At 35.8% G+C, this 22,395-nt stretch overlaps 1 protein-coding gene across 1 annotated transcript in view; it reads left to right on the top strand.

The window, feature by feature from the left end:
• Positions 1–22,395, top strand: part of CSTF3 (cleavage stimulation factor subunit 3) — an 81,685-nt gene that overhangs the window by 42,119 nt on the left and 17,171 nt on the right. The window contains exons 4-9 of the mRNA XM_047776044.1: positions 16,173–16,205; positions 16,553–16,650; positions 18,008–18,074; positions 18,160–18,194; positions 18,280–18,406; positions 22,204–22,281. Coding sequence (XP_047632000.1) covers positions 16,173–16,205; positions 16,553–16,650; positions 18,008–18,074; positions 18,160–18,194; positions 18,280–18,406; positions 22,204–22,281 — 438 coding nt within the window. The remainder of the gene's footprint in view (positions 1–16,172; positions 16,206–16,552; positions 16,651–18,007; positions 18,075–18,159; positions 18,195–18,279; positions 18,407–22,203; positions 22,282–22,395) is intronic.

Below are 22,395 nucleotides of genomic sequence, written 5' to 3' on the forward strand. Positions count from 1 at the left end.
GTATAGATTATTCCTAGATGAGGAATTGCTGGATCAAAGAATATGAGGGATTTTATTTTTCCCGTGTCCAGATTGCCTTCCACAGAGGTTATAATTTGAAATCCCGTTAATAATCCTAAAAGTTCACTTCTTGCACCTTCTTAATGTGATGTTATTGTACTTTTAAATTTTTGCTGGAATTCATAGGCAAACAATTACAATCTCAGTGTGGCTTTGATTTTCATTTATATATGAGATTGAACCTATGTTCATAAATTTAAAGACCTTTGTGTTTCTTTCTCTGAGACTTTATATCCTTGTTCCACTTTTCTGTTTTTCTTACTTGCAGGAATATTATACATTAGGGGACTTATATAAAACTTGAGCATAATTTGTTATAAATTCAAGTAATTTTGCCATAACATTTAAATAGTATGTTACATTTAGTGCTGATGTTTTTCTCAATGTCAGGTTGGAAGGAATGATAAATATGCTTTGAGGTGAAACACCAGTATTTTCATTCATTATTTCAGTGTTCATGACTTGCTTTAAATAATTTTCTTTCAAATGCATGTTTTGTATTTTCATTTAGTTGATCAAATCTATAATTTCTCATTTAAATCTTACACTTGGAAATTATTTTTCTAATACATGCCTTGAACGTTTTATACCCTTACAACATAGTATTAGCAAGACATGAAGAGCCTTGAATTCCCATAGGTAATGATAATAGCTTTAAGTAGATTTTATAAATGTGTGTTTCTGTTGCTAGTTATATATTTTTTTCCCTTAGATTGATTTGTGTATAAAGTATTTTTGAAGGAAAATCTTGATTTACAGTACAGATTTTCTTGAGCTATTCAATAAGATCTCTGAAAATCCTAGGCATGAAGTTCTCTTGTGGCACACTGGGTTAAAGTTTCAGCAGTGTCACTATATCAGCTTGGGTTGCTGCTCTCGTGGGGGTTCAATTCCTGGCATGGGAGCTTCCACATGCCTCAAGGGCGGCCAAATAAAAGAAAATTAGGTATGAAAATCATGAAGCCATCTTTTTTAGAATCATAGAGCTCCTTTGAAGTGAGTTGTATGTGTAAGGATTATATTTGTACTGCTTATTTAACATTAAATATTTTAAAACTAGCTTTCTCTTGTGGTAAGATAAACACTTCACAAAATCTGGTTTTTCACCATGCGTGCCCTCCTGTCCCACAATGTATCTCCACTGTCACAATTTGAAAGTTCATTCTAGATTGTGTACATATTGTGCAATGATGAGGAAATTGGGGGAGGAGGATAAAACAATGGCCTTGTCCCTGCCCTCTGTACTTACTTTAGGGTTTAGGGAGTGGCTGGGAAAGGGATATTAGGAGCTCAGCATCTTTGAGAAATGGCATTAGGGAATTTTTTATTTTCCTATTTTTTACATGTCACAGCTTTTGATGATCTGACATCTCCACTAACTTGTTACATAAAGTCTGGACAAGATTAGACTTGTATTTTAGGATCCATTAGAAAGAATGGCCATGTGTTATTAGATTACAGAAGGCTTTTGTCAGAGTTCATTTACAGTCTAAAGTAACATTATCTTGATCCAGAGCTTGCTATTCAGGTTTTTTCCCCTTCAGCTTTCTTTACATTTCTGTCATAGCCCAGAGAGGGAATTCCAGTATAATCTTTATTTCTTATTAAAACCTTAATGGCAGTATTCCACATGGAATTTCAGCTTAATTCTTTACTATAGGTTGTATCACTTAGGAAGTGTGTATTTGGAGGAGATAAAATGTAGAATAAGTTCCAGAGAAAACTGTTCTTTTTTGTTGTTGTTGGCTGCACCCACACACAGCATGTAGAAGTTCTTGGGCCAGGGATCAAATCCAGACAACAGTTGCAACAACACTGGTTAACCCACTGTACCACAAGGGAACTTCCAATGCATGCCCTTTTTTTTTTTTTTTTTTGGTTTTTAGGGCTGCATTGCAGCATATGGAGGTACCCAGGCTAGGTGTCCAATTGGAACTGTAGATGCCGGCCTAAGCCACAGCCACAGCAACAGGAACGCGGGATCTGAACCGTGTCTGCAATCTACACCACTCTTCACAGCAACGCCAGATCCTTAGCCCACTGAGTGAGCCCAGGGATCAAACCCGAGTCCTCATGGATGCTAGTCAGGTTCATTAACCACTGGGCCACGATGGGAACTCCTGATAAGGCTTTAAATATGGACTTGTTTGGAGAAATGCATTTAGGAATTAAAGTAAGGAAAAAAATTTTTTAATTTAAGTATCAGATTATTTACTAAACATTTTGGAGATAGTTCCTGACATTTCAAAGTAAGAGCCCAGTAAAATAAAGCCAAATTTTCAGTTTTGGAGTATGTCTGACATAGGAAGAAGGATCATGTCTCAAGCATATTGATTCTTCTGGAATTTACTATTTTTACCTGAATTTTTCTTTGCCTTTCATGAAGATAATTTGTTAGCTAGTTTTCTTATTTAAGCCTCCACTTTCAAAATTCCAACTTCTCATCTTTTAGGTAGATATTTAAAGCAATGTTACTTGGGAAGTGTTCTTTCATTCAAAAGAATTAATGAAAAATAAAATTGATTTGGGTGTTTGCATTGAATTATCTCAACCATGTGAAAATCTATTTTCAAAATTCATATTAGAGTTTTAATCAGTCCCTATCCATTTTGTAAAATTATTTTATTCTGGATTGTCTTGACAGTATAATCCTTCATATTTTTTAAACCTTTTTATTGAAGTGAGGTTTTTATAGTCAGTTTTAACAAGAATTATAGAATTTATAATGAGCTTTCTATGAAAGTTATAAATTTTACATTTCCATTGATATTTAAGATAGTATAATATTAATTCCACAAACTAACTTTGAATAAGCCATTCAGTGATAGATTATTATCCAAATTCATTTAGCAACTATTGAATGTCTGCAGTTATGTTAGGCACTATTGAAGGTGCTATGAAGTATACTGATAAGAGTCCATGCATTTGTGGGGTTTTCCCAAAGGATTTTGACTTGTTTCCAAATGAGTCAGTGAAATTATACCTACGTGAAGTACTTAAAAAATATAATTATATTAGGCTTTCATAGATAATTGTCACTGAAGCTAAATATGTGGTTGAATAAAACTTTTGGAATTAAATGGTTCAGTTTTAAAAGGCAAGCATAATGAACAGTATTAAATAAATGAAAGTTGAAAGAGAGAAAGGAAGAGCAGGACTTAAGCTTGTTTAAAAAGGAAAATAAAACTGTATTTTTCTTAATTAAAAGTAAAATTGATTTATTGCAGAAAAATTATAAAGATGTAAGCATAATGGGAAGAAACATCCATATTCCCAATGTCTTTTACCACTTCGCCTTTCTAGATGTAGCTATTTATAAAATTGTGAGTTTTTGATACTTCTTTTTACATGATAGTGTATTTTTGTGTTAATTATTATGCAGAATCACTTTTGAATATGCCAGAGTAGTCCATTTTAGATATATGCTATTTAACATCCCTTTATTTTTGTGTATTCATATTGTTTCCAGTTTTTTGTTTTATAAGAAACTAACAAATTTCACTTAAATATCTTTACACATTTATAATTTCTCTAGACTTATCCTTTAGAATTGATATTTCACTCAAAGATTGATGACATGATCTTTCAAAAATTGAGCCAGGTCATGATATTTTTTTAATTGCTTCAGAATTTCAGTAAAAATGGCCAATGTTTGCCCAGGAATAGAAAGAAAAGGATTAAATAAATGTACAGTTTTGATGAAGAAGATGATTAGGAGATTATTTAATAAACATTTTTAAAAGGAACATGAAATTCAATTATTTCATTAATATAGAAATAAACTATTTGTACAGGGTTGCAAAACCTGGAATTGGATCATAAAATACAAATGTTGATTTTAATTTGGATAAGATGATAAAAAGTATCAAAGGCAGAGTTTCAGAATAATTATAATTTCTGGTCTAAAATTAGGAGCATTTGAATAGCTGCATTGATTAAAAACAATATTTTAGTCTGAGGAATGCCCTGAAAGGTTCATAGAATGAGGAAATGGATTTAAATCATTCATGAATCAATTTTGATAGGGAAACACTGGAAGAGTAGGCAAGTTGCTCAAAAAGTAGAGAGATGTAATCCATTGGATTTATATCCACTTCATTTTAGAAGCTTTATCTTGTTTTTGAAAAATGATTTTAAGAAAATCTAGGTAAAGAGTTATTCATATTAGGTATCCACTATAAATGCTGGTTCAGCAGTGTGGAAGTTTGTATAGAATTAGTAACAGGGAAATGGATAGAGAAACTTAGGGTGCCATTTGATGCCACTGAAAATTAGGAGGTGGATTGATACTCTGATGGAATTTATCAAAATGGGAAGGAAGTTACCTTGATTTATGGAACTAGAATGATCAGAGGAGTGACAAAATTAAGGCTTTTGTCCAATGATAATTGTTAATTTTTTTAAAATAGTAATTCTCAATTTGTGTGCAGTGAAAAGTATGCCGAGAGATGAAAGAATTTTAGAGTTTTAAGTAAATCGTTTTCTACTCTAAAAATTTTCTCCAGATGTTAAGAAGTTGTGTGATTATGCTAATGGGAGATTAACTCACAATTGAGAGTGGAGTGAGATATTTTCTAAGCATTGTGTAAAGTTCATGTAATAATCTTAGATTATACTCTTGAACAATATTTTAAAATTTGCCTGGAAGTGTTTTTATTAAGAGAACAATTCACAAAGCTGAAAATTAAGGTAGCAGGTTAGAAGAGACTATAACTTGATGTGAAAGAAATAACCTTATGATAGGTTTTTGAGAGAAGTAAATCAGCATACCTCTTTGAGCCCTTCCCTAGTTGTGCAGTATGGAATTGAGTCCATTTTTGAGGTCAATGTTTATAAACTTGGTTCTCATTTGTAGTAGCTCAAAGATCTTAAATGATTGTAAACATTTCTCATTCTCAATTTTAATTTACCATATAGAAAAAAGTTTATGTCATATATCAATATTGGAGTGATGGGAAAGCTGCTATAGTGGGGCTAGAGTAGCAAAACCAATGGATCCATGAAGGTTAACTAGTAATTTTTGATACTTTAGACCAAATTACTCACTTTCTCAAAAGTGAAACGTCATGCTCTTTTTTTCTTACTCAGAATTTGCAGATATTTTTGAAAAATAATGACTTGGCATGAAGTTTACAAAGCGTTACTGGGAGCAGGGAGTTTAGACATTAAATGAAATAGGCTAAGTCTATAAATGTCAAGTGAGGATTGTTGACAGATGCCCTTTAAATTGGGGCAAAATCAAATTACGGTCAGTCTTACCTTTGACAGTCTTGGTTGAAAATAATTTTGCCTAGTTTGCTAGCAGTTACTTAATAACTTTTTTAGCTTTGTAGGCTTGGCTGAGAATTGGAGAGCATTTCAAAATGAATTTAGGCATTCTCGTGGCACAGCGGGTTAAGGATCCTGCGTTGCCACTGCAGGGTGTTGGGTCGCTGCTGTGGCGCAGGTTCAATCTCTGGCCTGGTAACTTGTGTGCCTCAGGCGTGGCCAAAAAAAAAAAAATGTATATATATGTATATAAAACATGGAGGGAGTTCCTGTTGTGGCTCAGTGGTTAACAAACCCAGGTAGCATCCATGAGGATGTGAATTTGATCCCTGGCTCAGTGGGTTAAGGATCCAGTGTTGCCACAAGCTGTGGTGTAGGTCACAGATGTGCCTCGTATCCTTCGTTGCTGTGGCTGTGGTGTAGGCCAGTGGCTACAGCACCAATTGGACTCCTAGCCTGGGAACCTCCGTCTGCTGCGGGTGTGACCCTAAAAAGACGAAACACACACACACAAGAATATAAAATGGAGATGATTATAAAGAGAAAAATACCAGTGAATTTCTTAGAAGAGGAATTTATTGCCCCAAGTCAGCTATGATTTTCTTTTCTTCTGAAAAACAAAAGCCCTACTCTACTGCTGTGAAACTGTTATAGAAATAAAATCTGTCACCGAAATAACTGAGACAGAAAGATATTCTGTTCTTCCAGTAATAGCAGCTTTGGCTTACAGTTTTGTGTGCATTTCTCTTGAGTTTTTCTCTTGCACTCTAGAGAGACACAGAGGAGATGGGATGGGGAGGCTAAGTAGATAGATATGTATCTGTTTTTAAAACTCCACTTATTTTTTTAAAAATAATATATCGTGAGCATATTTCTGTTCAGTATTATAAGTATGCATCATTGCTATTAAAGATTTATGTATACATGCATAATTCATTTCATTGTTTAGACAAAACTATTTATTTAGTCATTCTTCCTTTAATCACTTGTTTCCAGATTTTTGCTATCATGCTAAAGAGCAGTGGAGTATAACGGCTAAGAGCTCAGTTCAGTTGTACAATCTCAGCAACTTACTAAACCTTCGTGTCCCTCAGTTTCCTCATCTCTAAGGAGTAAATAGTAATAGTACTTGAGTGTTGTAAGGATTGAATGAGTTAATACATATAAACTCAGAGTAGTGCTTGCATACATGCTGCTAATATTAGCAGTATTTTGTCATTGATTTCAACTTGTTGAAAATTCGTTCAGCTTTTAAATTTAAATTTATAATGGATGAACAATAACCATGTTGTTATCAGAGTCACTGATCTTTTCTATACTCAAATTTCCTTTTCACCTGTGGCATAGCCCACCATTTACCACAGCTTTTTCTTAGAATGCACTCCTTTCACTTCTCAGACATGATTTTATCCTTTTTCTCTTATTTCAAGTACTCTTTAGAGTTCCTTTTCTCTGTCTGATAATGGATATTTTTTGAGAAATTAATCTTTGGTTGTCTGTAAATCCTCCTCTTCAGAGAATATACTTAATGCCGTAGTGGTATATATAAAATTTTTTAAGCAAGCTACTCAGATATACATCTTTAATCCCACTGTCTCATTTGAAAACTAATACCTTGTCTCCTAACAATTTCTACCCGAGTTATTTATGATCATCTCATATCTAACAAAAAGTAAACTTTATTGTACAGTGACTACCATGATGCTTTTTGTTTTTGCTCCCATGGAAAAATAACTATATTATAAGACATGGCACAAATGAAAAATAATTTAAATTTAATCCTATGTTTTTTACAATAATTTTATGTTTCTAACTAGATTATAAACTCTTTGGTAGAGTTCAGGTCCATATTCTCATATCCACTTGGTAAATCCTAAAATGCTTCAGATACTTTTTAGTTGGTTTAGAAAAGTGTAAAATTAATTAATACCTAATTTGGTTAGTACAAAGAATCAAAATGAACATAAATTTAATCCAGAACTGAAAATAATATTTTTGTTTAGCACATTTTAGTATCATTCATACTGAGACTCTATAAGTGGTCTATACTTTCCATGCATATTTAGCAAATGTTGTCTCTGCACATTTTAAGTGCCTAGAGGAACTGAAAATTTATGGGACAACAGGATTTTGACCAAACTGTTAAATGCAAATATGTGTATGTGTATGTAGGCATACATTTGTAACTACTTTTAATGGGAAAATCATAAAAATAATACAATATATTGTAGGAAAAAAGGAAGTACAGTTTAGCAAAACCTAAACTATTTAGTTTATCTGACTCCCTCTCTAAAATACAACTCCGAGAATTATAAAATGTAGTTTAATCCACCACTGTATCTCTAAAGCTAGAAAAGAGCCTGCCACATAGACACAATTATTTGTTAAATAAAAATGGATTTACTATCAGATACTCCTTTCCTGATATCTTTACTTTTAAAATTGGGACTGGGTGGTGGAAAGGTTCTGCAGCTCCTCTGGCAGTTTTATCTGTTGTTTGATCTTCAGTGTTTCCCAAATTTGTTAAAACCTCTTACATTCTTCTAAGACATAATTCTCAGAGTATAAGGGATTGAATAGCAGCAGAAAAGAGTAGTGAAAGAGTAAATTAATGGAAGATGGTGTATTTTTTAGGATTCCATTGGCCTTCAGATTTCAGGCTTGGGTATTAAGACAAGCAGAATCAGGCAACTTCTGCAGCTCAGACTTAATTTAAATTGATTGTCCTAAATTCTACAAATGTGCACGTGCTACGCTTGAGTAGAAAGGATGTAGAGAACAAATTAGAAGTGTGGGTTTACAATTAGTTCAGTCGTTCATCGCATTTATCCTAGGCAACTGCCACTTAAACTCACTTGAGATGGTGTCTTGCCCTGCCTCTGCTATGTGGATCAGCAATATCGTAAAACACAAGTGTCTGGGTTTTTTGTTTGTTTTTTGGCCGCACCTGAGGCATACAGAAGTTCTTAGGCCAGGGACTGAACTCAGGCCAAACAGTGACAACACCAGATCCTTAACCCACTGAGCCACTAGGGGACTCCTGAAAACACAAGTATTGACTTGCCCCAAATGGTTATTATATGAAAACTTTAGGGATTTACTCTTTTCTTTAGATTGTTCTGCATGGTTACTTTCCTCTATCTTGCCAGTTGTGTTCACTTGTCACATGTTTTTGAACCATTCAGAATTAATTTTAGTTACTTATTAATGATTCTTATAATTGATTTTAAAATTAACATTAAGAAATTCTGATGTTATGGGATTTGGTGGGAGTTTTTTTCCTCCAAGCTATATTATGAGGGGGGAAAAAAAGAATTTGAGGAAATCAGCTAAAATGCTGTTGATATGTAGAGGTTTATTTCTCTGATAAGAAAAATGTTAGTTTTATAGGAACTTAGACCAACATTTTATAAAATATTTAATGAAATATGATAAACGTTCTTAACATCAGTTATGAAAAACTATTTTTGTATAGTTAAATAAATATTATGGCTTCTTTAGATCTTCATATAAAAATATTCCAGATAAAAGTCATAGCTAATCAATTCAAATGATTTGTCAAAAAAGTAATCTTGCAATTTTATGACATTGTTATAATAAATAGTATATATATCAAAGGAAAACTATTGAAATTATCCTTAATTTTTTCCTGTGATGATTTTTTAAATTACAAAAATAATATAACCACATTATTAGCTTTAAAAAAATCATTTCATCACACTAACATGTAAATTGTTCATTTTTTGGTATATTTCCAACCATTTAACATTTTTTTTGCATTAGAACAGAATTCTTGTTAAAAAATGGAAATCTACACTTCAAACACTTCAGATGATTGATTGTAAGTTAGAGAACTGAAGACTGAAGATAATTTTTTAAAATCCCCTGTTATTGGAGTTCCCGTCGTAGCCTAGTGGTTAACAAATCTGACTAGGAACCATGAGGTTGCAGGTTCGATCTCTGGCCTTGCGCAGTGGGTTAAGGATCCAGCGTTGCCATGAGCTGTGGTGTAGGTTACTGATGTGGCTCAGATCCCTTGTTAATGGCTCTGGTATAGGCTAGTGGCTACAGCTCCAATTAGACCCCTGGCCTAGGAACATCCATGTGCCACGGGAACAGCCCTAGAACTGGCAAAAAGACAAATAAATAAATGAATAAGTAAATAAAGTCCCCTGTTATTTCAACTTATGTAACATTACTTTCAATATGATAAGATGTGGGCAAGTTCTAGTAGGCTTGCAAAATTGTGTGTATGTATATAATGCACTTTAATAGAGGCATTTATTGTTATTGAAGTACAGTTGCTGTAAGTTACAGATCTACAATATAGTGATTCACAATCTTTGGGGTTATTCTCCATTTTTAATTATTATAAAATATTGGCTATATTCCCCATGTTGTACAGTATATCCTTGTAGCTTATTTTATACCTAATAGTTTGTACCTGTTAATCCCCTATGACTATATTGCCCCTTCCAACTAGTAACCACTAGTTTGTTCTCTATATCTGTAAGTCTGCTTTTTTTGGTTATATTCACTAGTTTGTTGTATTTTTTTAGGTTTCATATATAAATGACAACATATGGTATTAGTCTTCATCTGTCTGCCTTATTTCATTTAGCATAATGTCCTCCAAGACTATGTTGCTGCAAATGGCAAAATTTTGTTATTTTTCATGACTGAGTAGTATTCTATTGTGTATATTTACCATATCTTTATCCAGTCATCTGTTGATGGACACTTAGGTTGCTTCCGTATCTTGGCAGTTGCAGATAATGCTACTATGAGCATTGGTGTATATATCTTTTCGAATTAGTCTTTTCTTTTATTTTGTTATATACCCAGGAGTGGAATTGGTATGTCATGTGGTAGTTCTATTTTTAGTTATTTGAGAAACCTCCATACTGTTTTTCACGGTGGTTGCACCAATTTACATTCCTACTAATAGTATATGAGGGTTTCCTTTCCTCCACATCCTCACCAACATTTGCCATTTGTATTCTTTTTATAATAGCTATTCTAATACGTGTAAGGTGAAATCTCATTGTGGTTTGGATTTGTCTTTCCCTTATCAGTGATGTCGAGCAACTTTTCATGTGCCTGTTGGTCATCATCTGCATCTCCTCTTTGGAAAAGATTCTATTCAGTTCTTCTGCCCTAAATGGAGGCATTTTTCTATTGGTTAATGACAGAAAGATCTGAGAATTTTTCTTTATTTTGAAAACTTAAGGGGAGTTCCCGTCGTGGCTCAGGGGTTAACGAATCCGACTAGGAACCATGAGGTTGCAGGTTCGATCCCTGGCCTTGCTCCGTGGGTTAAGGATCCAGCGTTGCCGTGAGCTGTGGTGTAGGTCGCAGACACGGCTCAGATCCCAAGTTGCTGTGGCTCTGGTGTAGACCAGTGGCTACAGCTCCAATTCAACCCCTAGCGTGGGAACCTCCATATGCCCAAGAAATGGCAGAAAGACAAAAAATAAATAAAATAAAAACTTAAGGAGTTCCCTCATGGTTAGGGATCCAGCATTGTCACTGCAGTGGCTCTGGTTGCTGCTATGACAACAGTTCAGTCCCTGGCCCAGGAACTTCCACATGCTGTCAGTGTGGCCAAAAAAAAATTTTTGTTTGTTTACATTTTTTACACTTGCATATATAGACAGTTTTTACTAAAATGCATAAATTCAGTTGTGTGTCTGAAGTAGTCTTTTTTTTTTTGTCTATTCCTTGCTCCACCAATAGATCTCTGCAACACCATAATTAAATTTGTTTTACAAAAATGAATTATATTAAACACATTTTAATCTTTTTTCATTCAATAAAATCTTAGGGAAAATTCCTCTAATTACTAGTTATAGCCCTGATTTGTTTTATATGGGCATTTAAAATTCCATGATGTGAAGGCATCATAATTTATTAGACTATTTCCAAGTTGGTGGATGTTTACTTTGTTAACTGATATTTTTTGTCTGTGCCCATGGCATTTGGAACTTCCCAGGCCAAAAATTGAACCTGCATCACAGCAGTAACCTGAGCCATAGAAGTGACAATGCCATATCCTTCACCTGCTGAGCCCCCAGGGAACTCCTGTTAACTGACTTTTCTTTTTTTTAATTTTTTATGGCTGTCCCTGTGACCTGTGGCACATAGAAGTTCCCAGGCCAGGGGTTGAATGGGAGCTGCAGCTGCGGTCTACGCCACAGCCACAGCCACAGCCACACTGAGAAGCATCTGTGACCTATGCCACAGCTTGTGGCAATGCTGGATCCTTAACCCCCTGAGCAAGGCCAGGGATCTAACCTGTATCCTTACAGAGACAAGGTAGGGTCCTTAACCCGCTGAGCCACAGTGGAAACTCCTCCTGTTAACTGATTTTGATGCTGCAAAGTTTGTGTAGTAAATAACTTTGTAAATCAACTTTATATCCAGGTACTTTTATTTCAGTGGGGGTAGGTCCCAGGAGTGGAATTGCTGTGTTAAAAGATGTGTAATCTTTGGAGTTGCCTGTTGTGGCTTTGCGGGTTAAGAACCTGAGGAGTACCCATGAGGATGTCGGTTTGAATCCTGGCTTCTCTGAGTAGGTGAAGTATCTGGCGTTGCCTTCAGCTGTGATGTAGGTCACAGACATGGCTCTAGTCCCAGCGTTGCTGTGGCTGTGGTGTAGGCTGCAGCTCCAGTTTGATCCCTAGCCCCCAGTAACTTGATATGCTGCAGATGTGGCTCTAAAAAGAAAAAAAGAAAAGATGTGTAGGAGTTCCCGTCGTGGCTCAGTAGTTAACAAATCCAACTAGGAACCGTGAAGTTGCAGGTTCGATCCCTGGCTTTGCTCAGTGGGTTAAGGATCTGGCATTGCCGTGAGCTGTGGTGTAGGTTGCAGATGTGGCTTGGATCCCACAGTGGCTCTGGCATAGGCTGGCGGCTACAGCTCCATTAGATTCCTAGCCTGGGAACCTCCATATGCTGTGGGTGTGGCCCTAGAAAAGACAGGGAAAAAAGAAAAAGATATGTAATCTTTGAGTAGCTTTTGCCAGTGGCTTTCTTTAAAGGCCATAACAATTCATGTTTCTTCTAGCAATGGATGAAGTCACTTTTTCTCATCACTTTAGTAGTGTTAATACCCTCTGAGGCTTCTACCATACTGATTTGTATAAAAAGATAGCTATTATTTTAATTTGTATTTCCCATTTTGGAAATTTATACTGTGTGTGTGTGTGTGTGTGTGTCTTTTTGCCTTTTCTAGGGCCGCTTCCTGCGTCATATAGAGGTTCCCAGGCTAGGGGTGGAATTGGAGCTGTAGACACCGGCCTACACCACAGCCACAGCAATGCGGGATCCAAGCCGCATCTGCTACCTACACCACAGCTCACGGCAACGCCGGATCCTTAACCTACTGAGCAAGGCCGGGGATCAAACCCGCAACCTCATGGTTCCTAGTCGGATTCGTTAACCACTGCACCATGATGGGAACTCCCAATGAGATATTTTGAGAGAGAGAAAAGGAGCATACACATTCACATAACTTTTCCTTTTTTTTTTTTTAAGGGTGCCATATTATTTTTAACCCTTTACATTTTCTCTCCTGGGAATTGCCTATTCATACTCTTTGCCAGTTTTCCCAATGTGTAAACTTGGTTTTTCTGGTCAATTGTGAGAACTGTGTATAATCTGTAATCTATATTTGGGAAGCTGGTGACTTGAATTCATCTAACTTCACTCCCACTTTCAACTCAGCCTATTTACCTATACTGAGCCAAGCAGCTGGATATAAGGAAACCTTAGATTCTATGACTGTCTGATAGAGGAGTCCTGATGAAGAGTCCAGGACAAGGAATAAGAAACTCAGAAATATTTGGCATCCTTCCACTGCCTTTCTGCCCAGAGGAATGTTGACATCATCAGATTGGCCTCCAGGAAACCAAAAAGGACTTGAATTGGCAGGCCTAGTCCTCCCTGCTCTTGAGCAAAGATTTCTCTTTGTTTTTTTGTCAGAAGACTACCAAGAGCCAGCTTGCTGTCTACACCTGCTACTCAGCTGTCGTGCTAGAAAAGGTCACCTGCTACACGAGGACTACCAACTCGGAGCTCAGGGAATAGATAGAAAAAATAATAATAATTGCATATCTAAGGATCCAGCAACAAGAAAGGATTATAGACTGTGGGGATAGGCCCCCGACAAAATAGAGCTGCTGAAGGAGCTCTATTTTGTTCAATCACTTGAACAAAATAATGGGAACACAGTGAGATTGAAAGTGCAGTGTTAAATGCACTTTTTAAAAGCCATTTTTGAACCAACTACAGCAATTAGGTCAAATGGAGGAAAATGGTAACATGGAGACTCTAGTGGAAGAAATATTTTTAAACCTAGAGAAAAAAGGCAAAGAATGTGTAAAAACAACAGATTTTGAGGATGGAACAAGGAGACCTAATGTGTATAATTGAAGTTCTAAAAGAAAAGAAACATTGAAGAGAGGCCATGGTTTTTAAAAGATGAAAAATCTCGAGCTGAAAAAGGTGTGAGTCTGTAGCTTCAAAGGACATGCTGAGTTCTAGGCAGAACTTGTGTTAATGATAACAAAAGTCAATTACTAAGTACTCACTCAGCTGGACAGTGTTCTAAGGGCTTAAATTTATTAACTCATTGAGTCCTTACAATAGCCCTACAAAATAGGTACTGTTATCCCCACTAATTCAGATGAAGAGAAAAGTTATGTAGAGAGTCAGAAAGTGGGTCCAAGAGATCTGACTGCAGAACTTTAACTAAACTGTCTCAAAGAGCAAAGACCTATATTTAAGCAAACCCTGTTAAAATTTATGAACTCTGAAGATCAAGGGTGAAATCTTACAAGTTCCGGAGAGAAAGAGCAAGTAATCAGCGAAAGAAAAATAGCCTGTCACCAGAGTTCTGATTTGCAATACCTTACCCAGAAAGCAGTGGGAAAATATATGTACAACTGATAGAAAAGGACCACAAGCCAAGAGTTCTCTAACCAGTTGAATTATGTACCTATGAGACTGATAGATTTGCTGATACATCACAGTTGAATGATCTAACTCTTCCTACCATCTGATAAAAATACTGAAAGAATGGGAAATCTAATATTTACCTTTGTCTTCTCACATACCAATTCTCCTACCTGGAATAACTCCTCTTTTTCTTTACCAGTCTAACACCTCATCCTTTTTTTTTTTTAATTAAACTGTAGTTGATTTATAATATTGTGTTAGTTTCAAGTGTATACCAAAGTGATTCAGTTACATGTATATATATATTTTTGGATTCTTTTCCATTATAGGTTAATACAAGATACTGAATATAATTCCCTGTGCTATACAGTAAATTCTTATTGTTTATCTATTTTATGTATGGTAGTTCCTATCTGTTAATCTCATACTCCTGATTTATCCCTCCCTCCAACCCTTTTCCCTTTGGTAACCAGCCATAAGTTTGTTTTCTATGTCTGTGTGTCTCTTTTTTTATATAGATTCATTTGTATTAGTTTTTAGCTTCCACATATAAGTGAGATCATAAAATATCTGTCTTTCCCTGTCTGACTTACTTCACTTAGTATAATATTCTCTAGGTCCATCCATGTTGCTACAAAGGGCATCAAAGGGCATGTAGTTTCATTTTAAGCCAGCTGATGGTGGATAGACACTTGGGTTTCTTCCATGTCTTTGTTACTGTAAATAGTGCTTCTGTGAACATTATAGTACATGTATCTGTTTTTGAATTAGAGTTTCTGTCTTTATGGGATATGTGCCCAAGAGTGGTATTGCTGGATCATATGAACTACTTTTTAGTTTTTTTTGAGGAACCTCCAAACTGTTTCCCATAATGGCTACACAAGTTTATATGCTCACCAACAGTGAAGGAGGTGCCTTTCTCCACACCAACATTTATTTTTCTTAGGCTTTTTGATGATAGCCATTCTGTCCTAACACCTCCTTTTTTTTTTTTTTTTTGTCTTTTCTAGGGCCACTCCCGCAGCACATGGAAGTCCCCAGGCTAGGGGTCTAATCAGAGCTGTAGCTGCCAGCTGCCAGCCTACACCAGAGCCACAGCAACACGGAATCCAATCTGCGTCTGCGACCTACACCACAGCTCACAGCAACGCCTAATCCTTAACCCACTGAGCAAGGCCAGGGATCCAACCCGCAGTCCCATGGTTGCTAATCGGATTCATTAGCCACTGAGCCATGACGGGAACTCCAAACGCCTCATTCTTAACATCTTAACTGCTTCCAGGAGTTTTTACAACCTCCCACGTCTGGATTTTATGCATCTCCTAAATGCTCCCATAGCACCCTTTACTTCCCCCTGTACAATTGTAAATTGTCAGCTCTGTGAGGATATAGGCAAGCTATGTATGCTTTGTTCACTGTGGTAGCCACAGTGCCTAGAGTATAATATATAATAGGTTGACTGAATGATTAAAATTTATGTGTAGTCAAAATTAGCAAATCTTATTTGCTGCTCTACTCAGATTGTAGCTATTCAGGGAAAATAAAGCTTTAAATTTGTCTTTAGTAGATGCTTAAAGCCATATTCAAGTATGCCTTGTTTATATTTCTGTATTCATCTTGAGACTGTTGTACAAAATTTTAAATTCACAAAATTCCAACATCAATGAATGTATAAAAATTTATCCATATAGAATCAATTATGTGTATGGAATATTTGCAATGAGTATTATCTCTGTTGGGTTCCAGACTTCTATTATTTGTTATTTTTGAAAGGCAGAATTAATAGGAAAATGTAGAAGTGAATTTGTAAGATTAATCAAAACACTCAGTATTTTAATACTCTAAAAAGAATGATGTTAATCCTATATTTTTCTTTTTCTCTGCAGATTAAAGCTAAAAATTATGATAAGGTTGAAAAAGTGAGTTCTCTTAAATAAACTTTTAATTTTGTGCTGAAGTTTAATTTAGGGCTTAAAATATGTAAGGTAAATATAGTAAAATGTTAACAATTATTGAATCTGGTTATTGATTATATTATTATATAATAGATTGATTATAAGTTCATTGTACTTAGTCTGCTGACCAAAATTATGAGAATGATTGTGATTATCTAAACAAAATACAGGGAACTGTTAGTCACAATTTATTTGTGAGAAGATAAATTTATGAAAAGAGATGAATTTATTTCTTTAATGTTTCATTTCAACTATATACATGTGAAATTTATTTAACTACGAATTCTGATAATATTTTATTATATTTACAGCTGTTTCAGAGATGCCTTATGAAGGTTTTGCACATTGATTTATGGAAGTGTTACCTTTCATATGTCCGGGAAACCAAGGGTAAACTACCAAGTTATAAGTAAGTTAAATCAGGATCTTAATACAAGATATCTGCAGGCACAGTCAATACAATAGAAACACACCTTCTTTTAATTCCAGAGGGTGAAGCAGCTTTCAAGTTTGAAAAGTCAGGGTTCTCTGATAAGCCAGTAAACCACGGAAAAAATACTTCAAAGAAAAACGCTGGCATTAGACTTACTCTGGAGAACCGAATCATCCCAGCCCTTCTTCTGTATTGAAACATTGTATATTGACAACACCAGATCACTTTGTTGACAGGCTTGTTGTCATACTTAATAAAAAACATCTAATTACTTGTCATGGCATGACTCTTGGCAGGTTATGATGTGATATGCTAAGTATTCCAAGTCATCTATGACAATGGTATTGTTGTGTAGTTGACCTCCTCACTAGGACTTACCCCCACCTAACCATCTTTGCTGAATCTAAATAATGTACCTTCTCAAGTGCTATTTTTGTGTATAACAAACAGGTAAATTATTTCTGTAACCAGAATTCTGTCTTTATTTTATTTTCCTCATTATCATTTATTGTCATACATTGAAGTTCTTTCTCTGTATGTTTTACCTCAGAGCAAATAGATCTTCAGGCATAACTTGCCTTCTTTTTTTTAAATTTTATAGCATTTTTTATTATTCAGTTTGCATTTATAGTTGTACAATGACCATCACAACCAAATTTTATAGCATTTCCATCCCAAAGCCCCAGCACATCCCACCATCTCCCAATCTGTCTTCTTTGGAAACCATACGTTTTTGGAAGTCTGTGAGTCAGTATTTGTTCTGTGAAGAAGTTCATTGTGTCCTTTTTTTAGATTCCCCATGTAAGCGATAGCAGTTGATGTTGGTGTCTCACTGTCTGACTGACTTAGCATGACAGTTTCTAGATCCATCCACATTGCTGCAAATGCTATTATCTCTTTCCTTTTAATGGCTGAGTAATATTCCATTGTGTGTATGTACCACATCTTCTTTATCCAGTCCTCTGTCAATGAACATGTAAGTTGTTTCCATGATAGCTTAACTTCTAAATGATAGAACCAGATATTTCCATGTGTGAATCTTCTACTTATAAGTAAGATTTGGCAAGTTAAATGATATAAAGAAAACATTACCCGTATCTTTGATAAGCTCACAAACGGTAAGGTCAAAGAAACAAAATATATAAATTAATGATATCGACACGCTAAACACAAAAGAAGTACTTTATGTATTTGCAAAGATGTCTTTACATTTTTTATATAAAAGAGTTACATGTGATTATATGATCAGAAGTTAGGATTATGTTTTAGTTATAGATGCATTTTAATAACTGTACCATTTACTTTAAAAATATGTTTTTTACATTTATTTCAGAGAAAAAATGGCTCAAGCATATGATTTTGCACTGGATAAAATTGGAATGGAAATTATGTCTTATCAGGTAGAGTTAAATTTCTTTTTAATACATACAGTAATACATTTGAAGCTACTAAGGAAGATTACTGACATTTTATTTTATTTCTTAGATTTGGGTGGATTACATCAATTTCTTAAAAGGCGTGTAAGTATTTTTACAGTTTTTGATTTTCCATGTCAATAGTTGATTACTTATAATATAACTGATGGCATTTCTTATCCAATATCAGGGAAGCTGTTGGATCTTATGCAGAAAATCAGAGAATAACAGCTGTTCGAAGAGTTTATCAACGAGGTTGTGTTAATCCAATGATCAACATTGAACAACTGTGGCGAGACTATAACAAGTATGAAGAGGTAAATTAGGGCAGAGTAGTTTATTATTATAACCAAGCCATTTTTATTTTTATGCTTTGTGGATTTATGGATTCTAGTCTTTCTAATATCAGGTACCTGGATATCAGTGTTTGTTTTTATATTAATTGTAATGAAAGAACCACTCCTAATGTTTTTGAGAGTCTTATGTTACTGTTGAGTTACTCTGGGAGAACTATAATTCTTACAAAATCATTTTTACTCAGTGCTAAACGATATCCACACAATCGTACAGACATGCATTGCTACTGATCTCTGATGAAACAGTTCCCTTTTAGAATTATTTCTCCAGTAGTAATGCTGAGTCGCAATGCACCTCTTTTATATAGTTATAATGATATGATATGATTATTGCTTTACAACCAAGATGTGGGGCTGTGGTCTGGGATCTTTGTCTCAGAATTTGCTTTAGCCAGCTGAACTAATTACCCAAATATTGTAAACATACATGCCAAATCAAGTGTCTTTATTTATTTATTTATTTATTTATTTATGTCTTTTGTTTTTTTAGGGCTGCATCTGTGGCATATGGAGATTCCCAGGATAGGGGTCTAATTGGAGCTGTAGCCGCCAGATCCAAGCCACATCTCTGACCTACACCACAGCTCATAGCAACACTGGATCCTTAACCCACTGAGGGAGGCCAGGGATCAAACCCGTAACCTCATGGTTAATATTTGGATTCGTTTCCCCTGCGCCACAATGGGAACTCCATCTGCTTTTATTTTTAACATTATGCGGTCCTAGTTAGGAAAAGGCTTTTATTTTTATATATATTTTTTGTCTTTTTCAGGCTGCACCTGTGGCATATAGAGGTCAGGCTAGAGGTTGAATAGGAGCTATAGCCACTGGCCTACACCAGAGCCACAGCAACACAGGATCCAAGCCGTGTCTGCCACCTACACCACAGCTCAATGGCAACACTGGATCCTTAACCCACTGAGCGAGGCCAGGGATTGAACCCTCATCTTCATGGATGCTAGTTGGGTTTGTTAACTGCTGAGCCATGATGGGAACTTCAGAAAAAGGCTTTTAGAACTAAGCTATTGCTATTCACCCAAATAAAGCTGTACATCATTCTTTATTAATAGAATTTTATATGAAATAATTGACCCTTTCCAAATCATTTCCTATCTTTAGAAATTCCTGGCAGATGGAAACTTACTGCAAGCTCATAAACATAGCAGATCCTCTGTGATCTGTTTTTTAAAAAGTTTTATTGAAGTATAGTTGATTTCTGCTAGACAGTAGAGTGACTCAGTTATAATATATATATTTTTTCATATTATTTTCTATTATGGCTTATTACAGGATATTGAATATAGGTCCCTGTGCTGTACAGTAGGACCTTGTTATTTATCCATCCCATATATAATTGCCTCTACTAATTCAAAACTCCCAATTCTTCCCTCCCATACCCCTCTTCCTCTTTGGCTGCCAAAAGTCTGTCCTCTGTATCTATGAGTCTGTTTTTATTTCATAGGTTGATTTTTGTCACATTTTAGATTCCACATATAAGTGATATCATATGGTATTTGTCTTTCTCTCTTTTTTGTCTTTTGTCTTTTGTTGTTGTTGTTGTTGTTATTGTTGTTGTTGTTGCTATTTCTTGGGCTGCTCCTGCGGCATATGGAGGTTCCCAGGCTAGGGGTCGAATCGGAGCTGTAGCCACCGGCCTACGCCAGAGCCACAGCAACGTGGGATCCGAGCCGCGTCTGCAACCTACACCACAGCTCACGGCAACACCGGATCGTCAACCCACTGAGCAAGGGCAGGGACCGAACCCGCAACCTCATGGTTCCTAGTCGGATTCGTTAACCACTGCGCCACGACGGGAACTTCTCTCTTTCTAACTTAGTATGATAATCTCTAGGTTCGTCCATGTTGCTGCAAATGGCATTATTCTTTTTAATGGCTGAGTGATATTCCATTGTGTATACATGACATCTCTTTTTGGGGGGGTCATGACTGTGGTATGTGGAAATTTCCAGGCCAGGGATCAAACCTGTGCCACAGAAGCAGCCCAAGTCACAGCAGTGTCAGTGCTGGATCTTTAACCCATTGAGCCACCAGGGAACTCCTGTCTCACATCTTTATCCATTTATCTGCCAAAGGACCTTTATGTAGCTTCTATGTCTTGGCTATTATAAATAATGCTGCTATTATCAAAGGGGTGCATGTATTCAAATTATAGTTTTGTTCAGATATATGTCCAGGAGTAGGATTGCTGGATCATATGGTAACTCTATATTTAGTTTTTTGAGGAACCTCAGTACTGTTTTCCATGGTGGCTGCACTAATTTACATTCCTACCAACAATGTAATAGGGTTGCTTTTTCTCCACACCCTCTATAGCATTTATTATTTATAGACTTTTTAATGATGGCCATTCTGACCAGTGTGAAGTAGTACTTCATTGTAGTTTTAATTTTCATTTCTGTAATAATTAGCAATGATGAGCATCTTTTTGTGTTTCTATTGGCCATCTCTGTATGTCTTCTTTGGAGAAATGTCTATTTAGGTCTTCTGCCCATTTTTTGATTGGGTTTTTTTTTTTGTTATTGAATTGTATGAGCTGTTTTTATATTTTGGAAATTAAGCCTTTGTTGGTCGCATCATTTGCAAGTATTTTCTTCTAATCTGTAGGCTGTCTTTTTGTTTTGTTTATGGTTTCCTTTGCTGTGTAAAAGCTTATAAGTTTGATTAGGCCAGCAGCTACATTCCCCTAGCCTGGGAACCTCCATTTGCCCTGGGTGTGGCCCTAAAAAGACCAATAAAAAAAGTTTGATTAGATCCTATTTGTTTATTTTTGCTTTTATATCTATGGCCCTGTTTTTATTTTCATTTTATTTTTTTATTTTTTTGTCCTTTTAGGGCCTCACCCATGGCATATGGAGGTTCCCAGGCTAGGGGTCTTATTGGATCTACAGCTGCCCGCCTACACCACAGCCACAGCAACGAGGGATCTGAGCTGCGTCTGTGACCTACACCACAGCTCATGGCAATGCTGGATCCTTTGACCCACTGAGCAAGGCCAGGGATCGAACCCGCAACCTTATGGTTCCTAGTCGGATTCGTTAACCACTAAGCCACGACGGGAACTCCTGCCCTGTTTTTATATTTTGGAAATTCAGCCCTTTGTTGGTCACATCATTTACAAATATTTTCTCCTAATCTGTAGGTTGTCTTTTTGTTTTGTTTATGGTTTCCTTTGCTGTGGAAAAGCTTATGTTTGATTAGTTCCCATTTATTTTTGTTTTTATATCTATTGCCTTAAAACCTTGATATAGTTTTTGTCAGAGAATGTTTTGCCTATATTTTCTTCTAAGATCCTCTTCCATGATCTTTTAAGCATATAATGTGAATGAGCCTCTATTTTACCAGCCAAAAAAAGAGCCTCTTTTAAACAATTCATAGTGGAGTTCCCATAGTGGCTCAGACATTAACTAACCCAACTAGCATCCATGAAGATGTGGGTTCCATCCCTGGCCTCGCTCAGTGGGTTAAGGACCTGGTGTTGCCGTGACCTGTGGTGTAGGTCACAGACGTGACTCATATTCCGAGTGCTATGGCTCTGGTGTAGGCTGGTGGCTACAGCTCCAATTTGACCCCTAGCCTGGGAACCTCCATATGCTGCCAGTGCGGCCCTAAAAGACAAAAAGACAAAATAAATAAACAATTCAAAGTAATGTAGAAAATGAATAAATTAACTATATTATGCTAACGTTAAATTATACTTAATTTAAAAATAATACACATTTTCTTTTGTTTTTCCTTAGGGTATCAATATTCATTTAGCTAAAAAAATGATTGAAGATCGGAGCAGAGATTACATGAATGCTAGGCGTGTAGCAAAGGTATGGAATTCCATCAGGCACTTACTTTAATGTTTATTATGAGTATGTTACTTACACAGGAGCCTTCCCTATCCAGTATTAGTCTTAATATTTTCAATCATTAGCTATCTTAAC

The sequence above is a fragment of the Phacochoerus africanus genome, chromosome 4, assembly GCF_016906955.1.
Source record: "Phacochoerus africanus isolate WHEZ1 chromosome 4, ROS_Pafr_v1, whole genome shotgun sequence".
Lineage (NCBI taxonomy): Eukaryota > Metazoa > Chordata > Mammalia > Artiodactyla > Suidae > Phacochoerus > Phacochoerus africanus.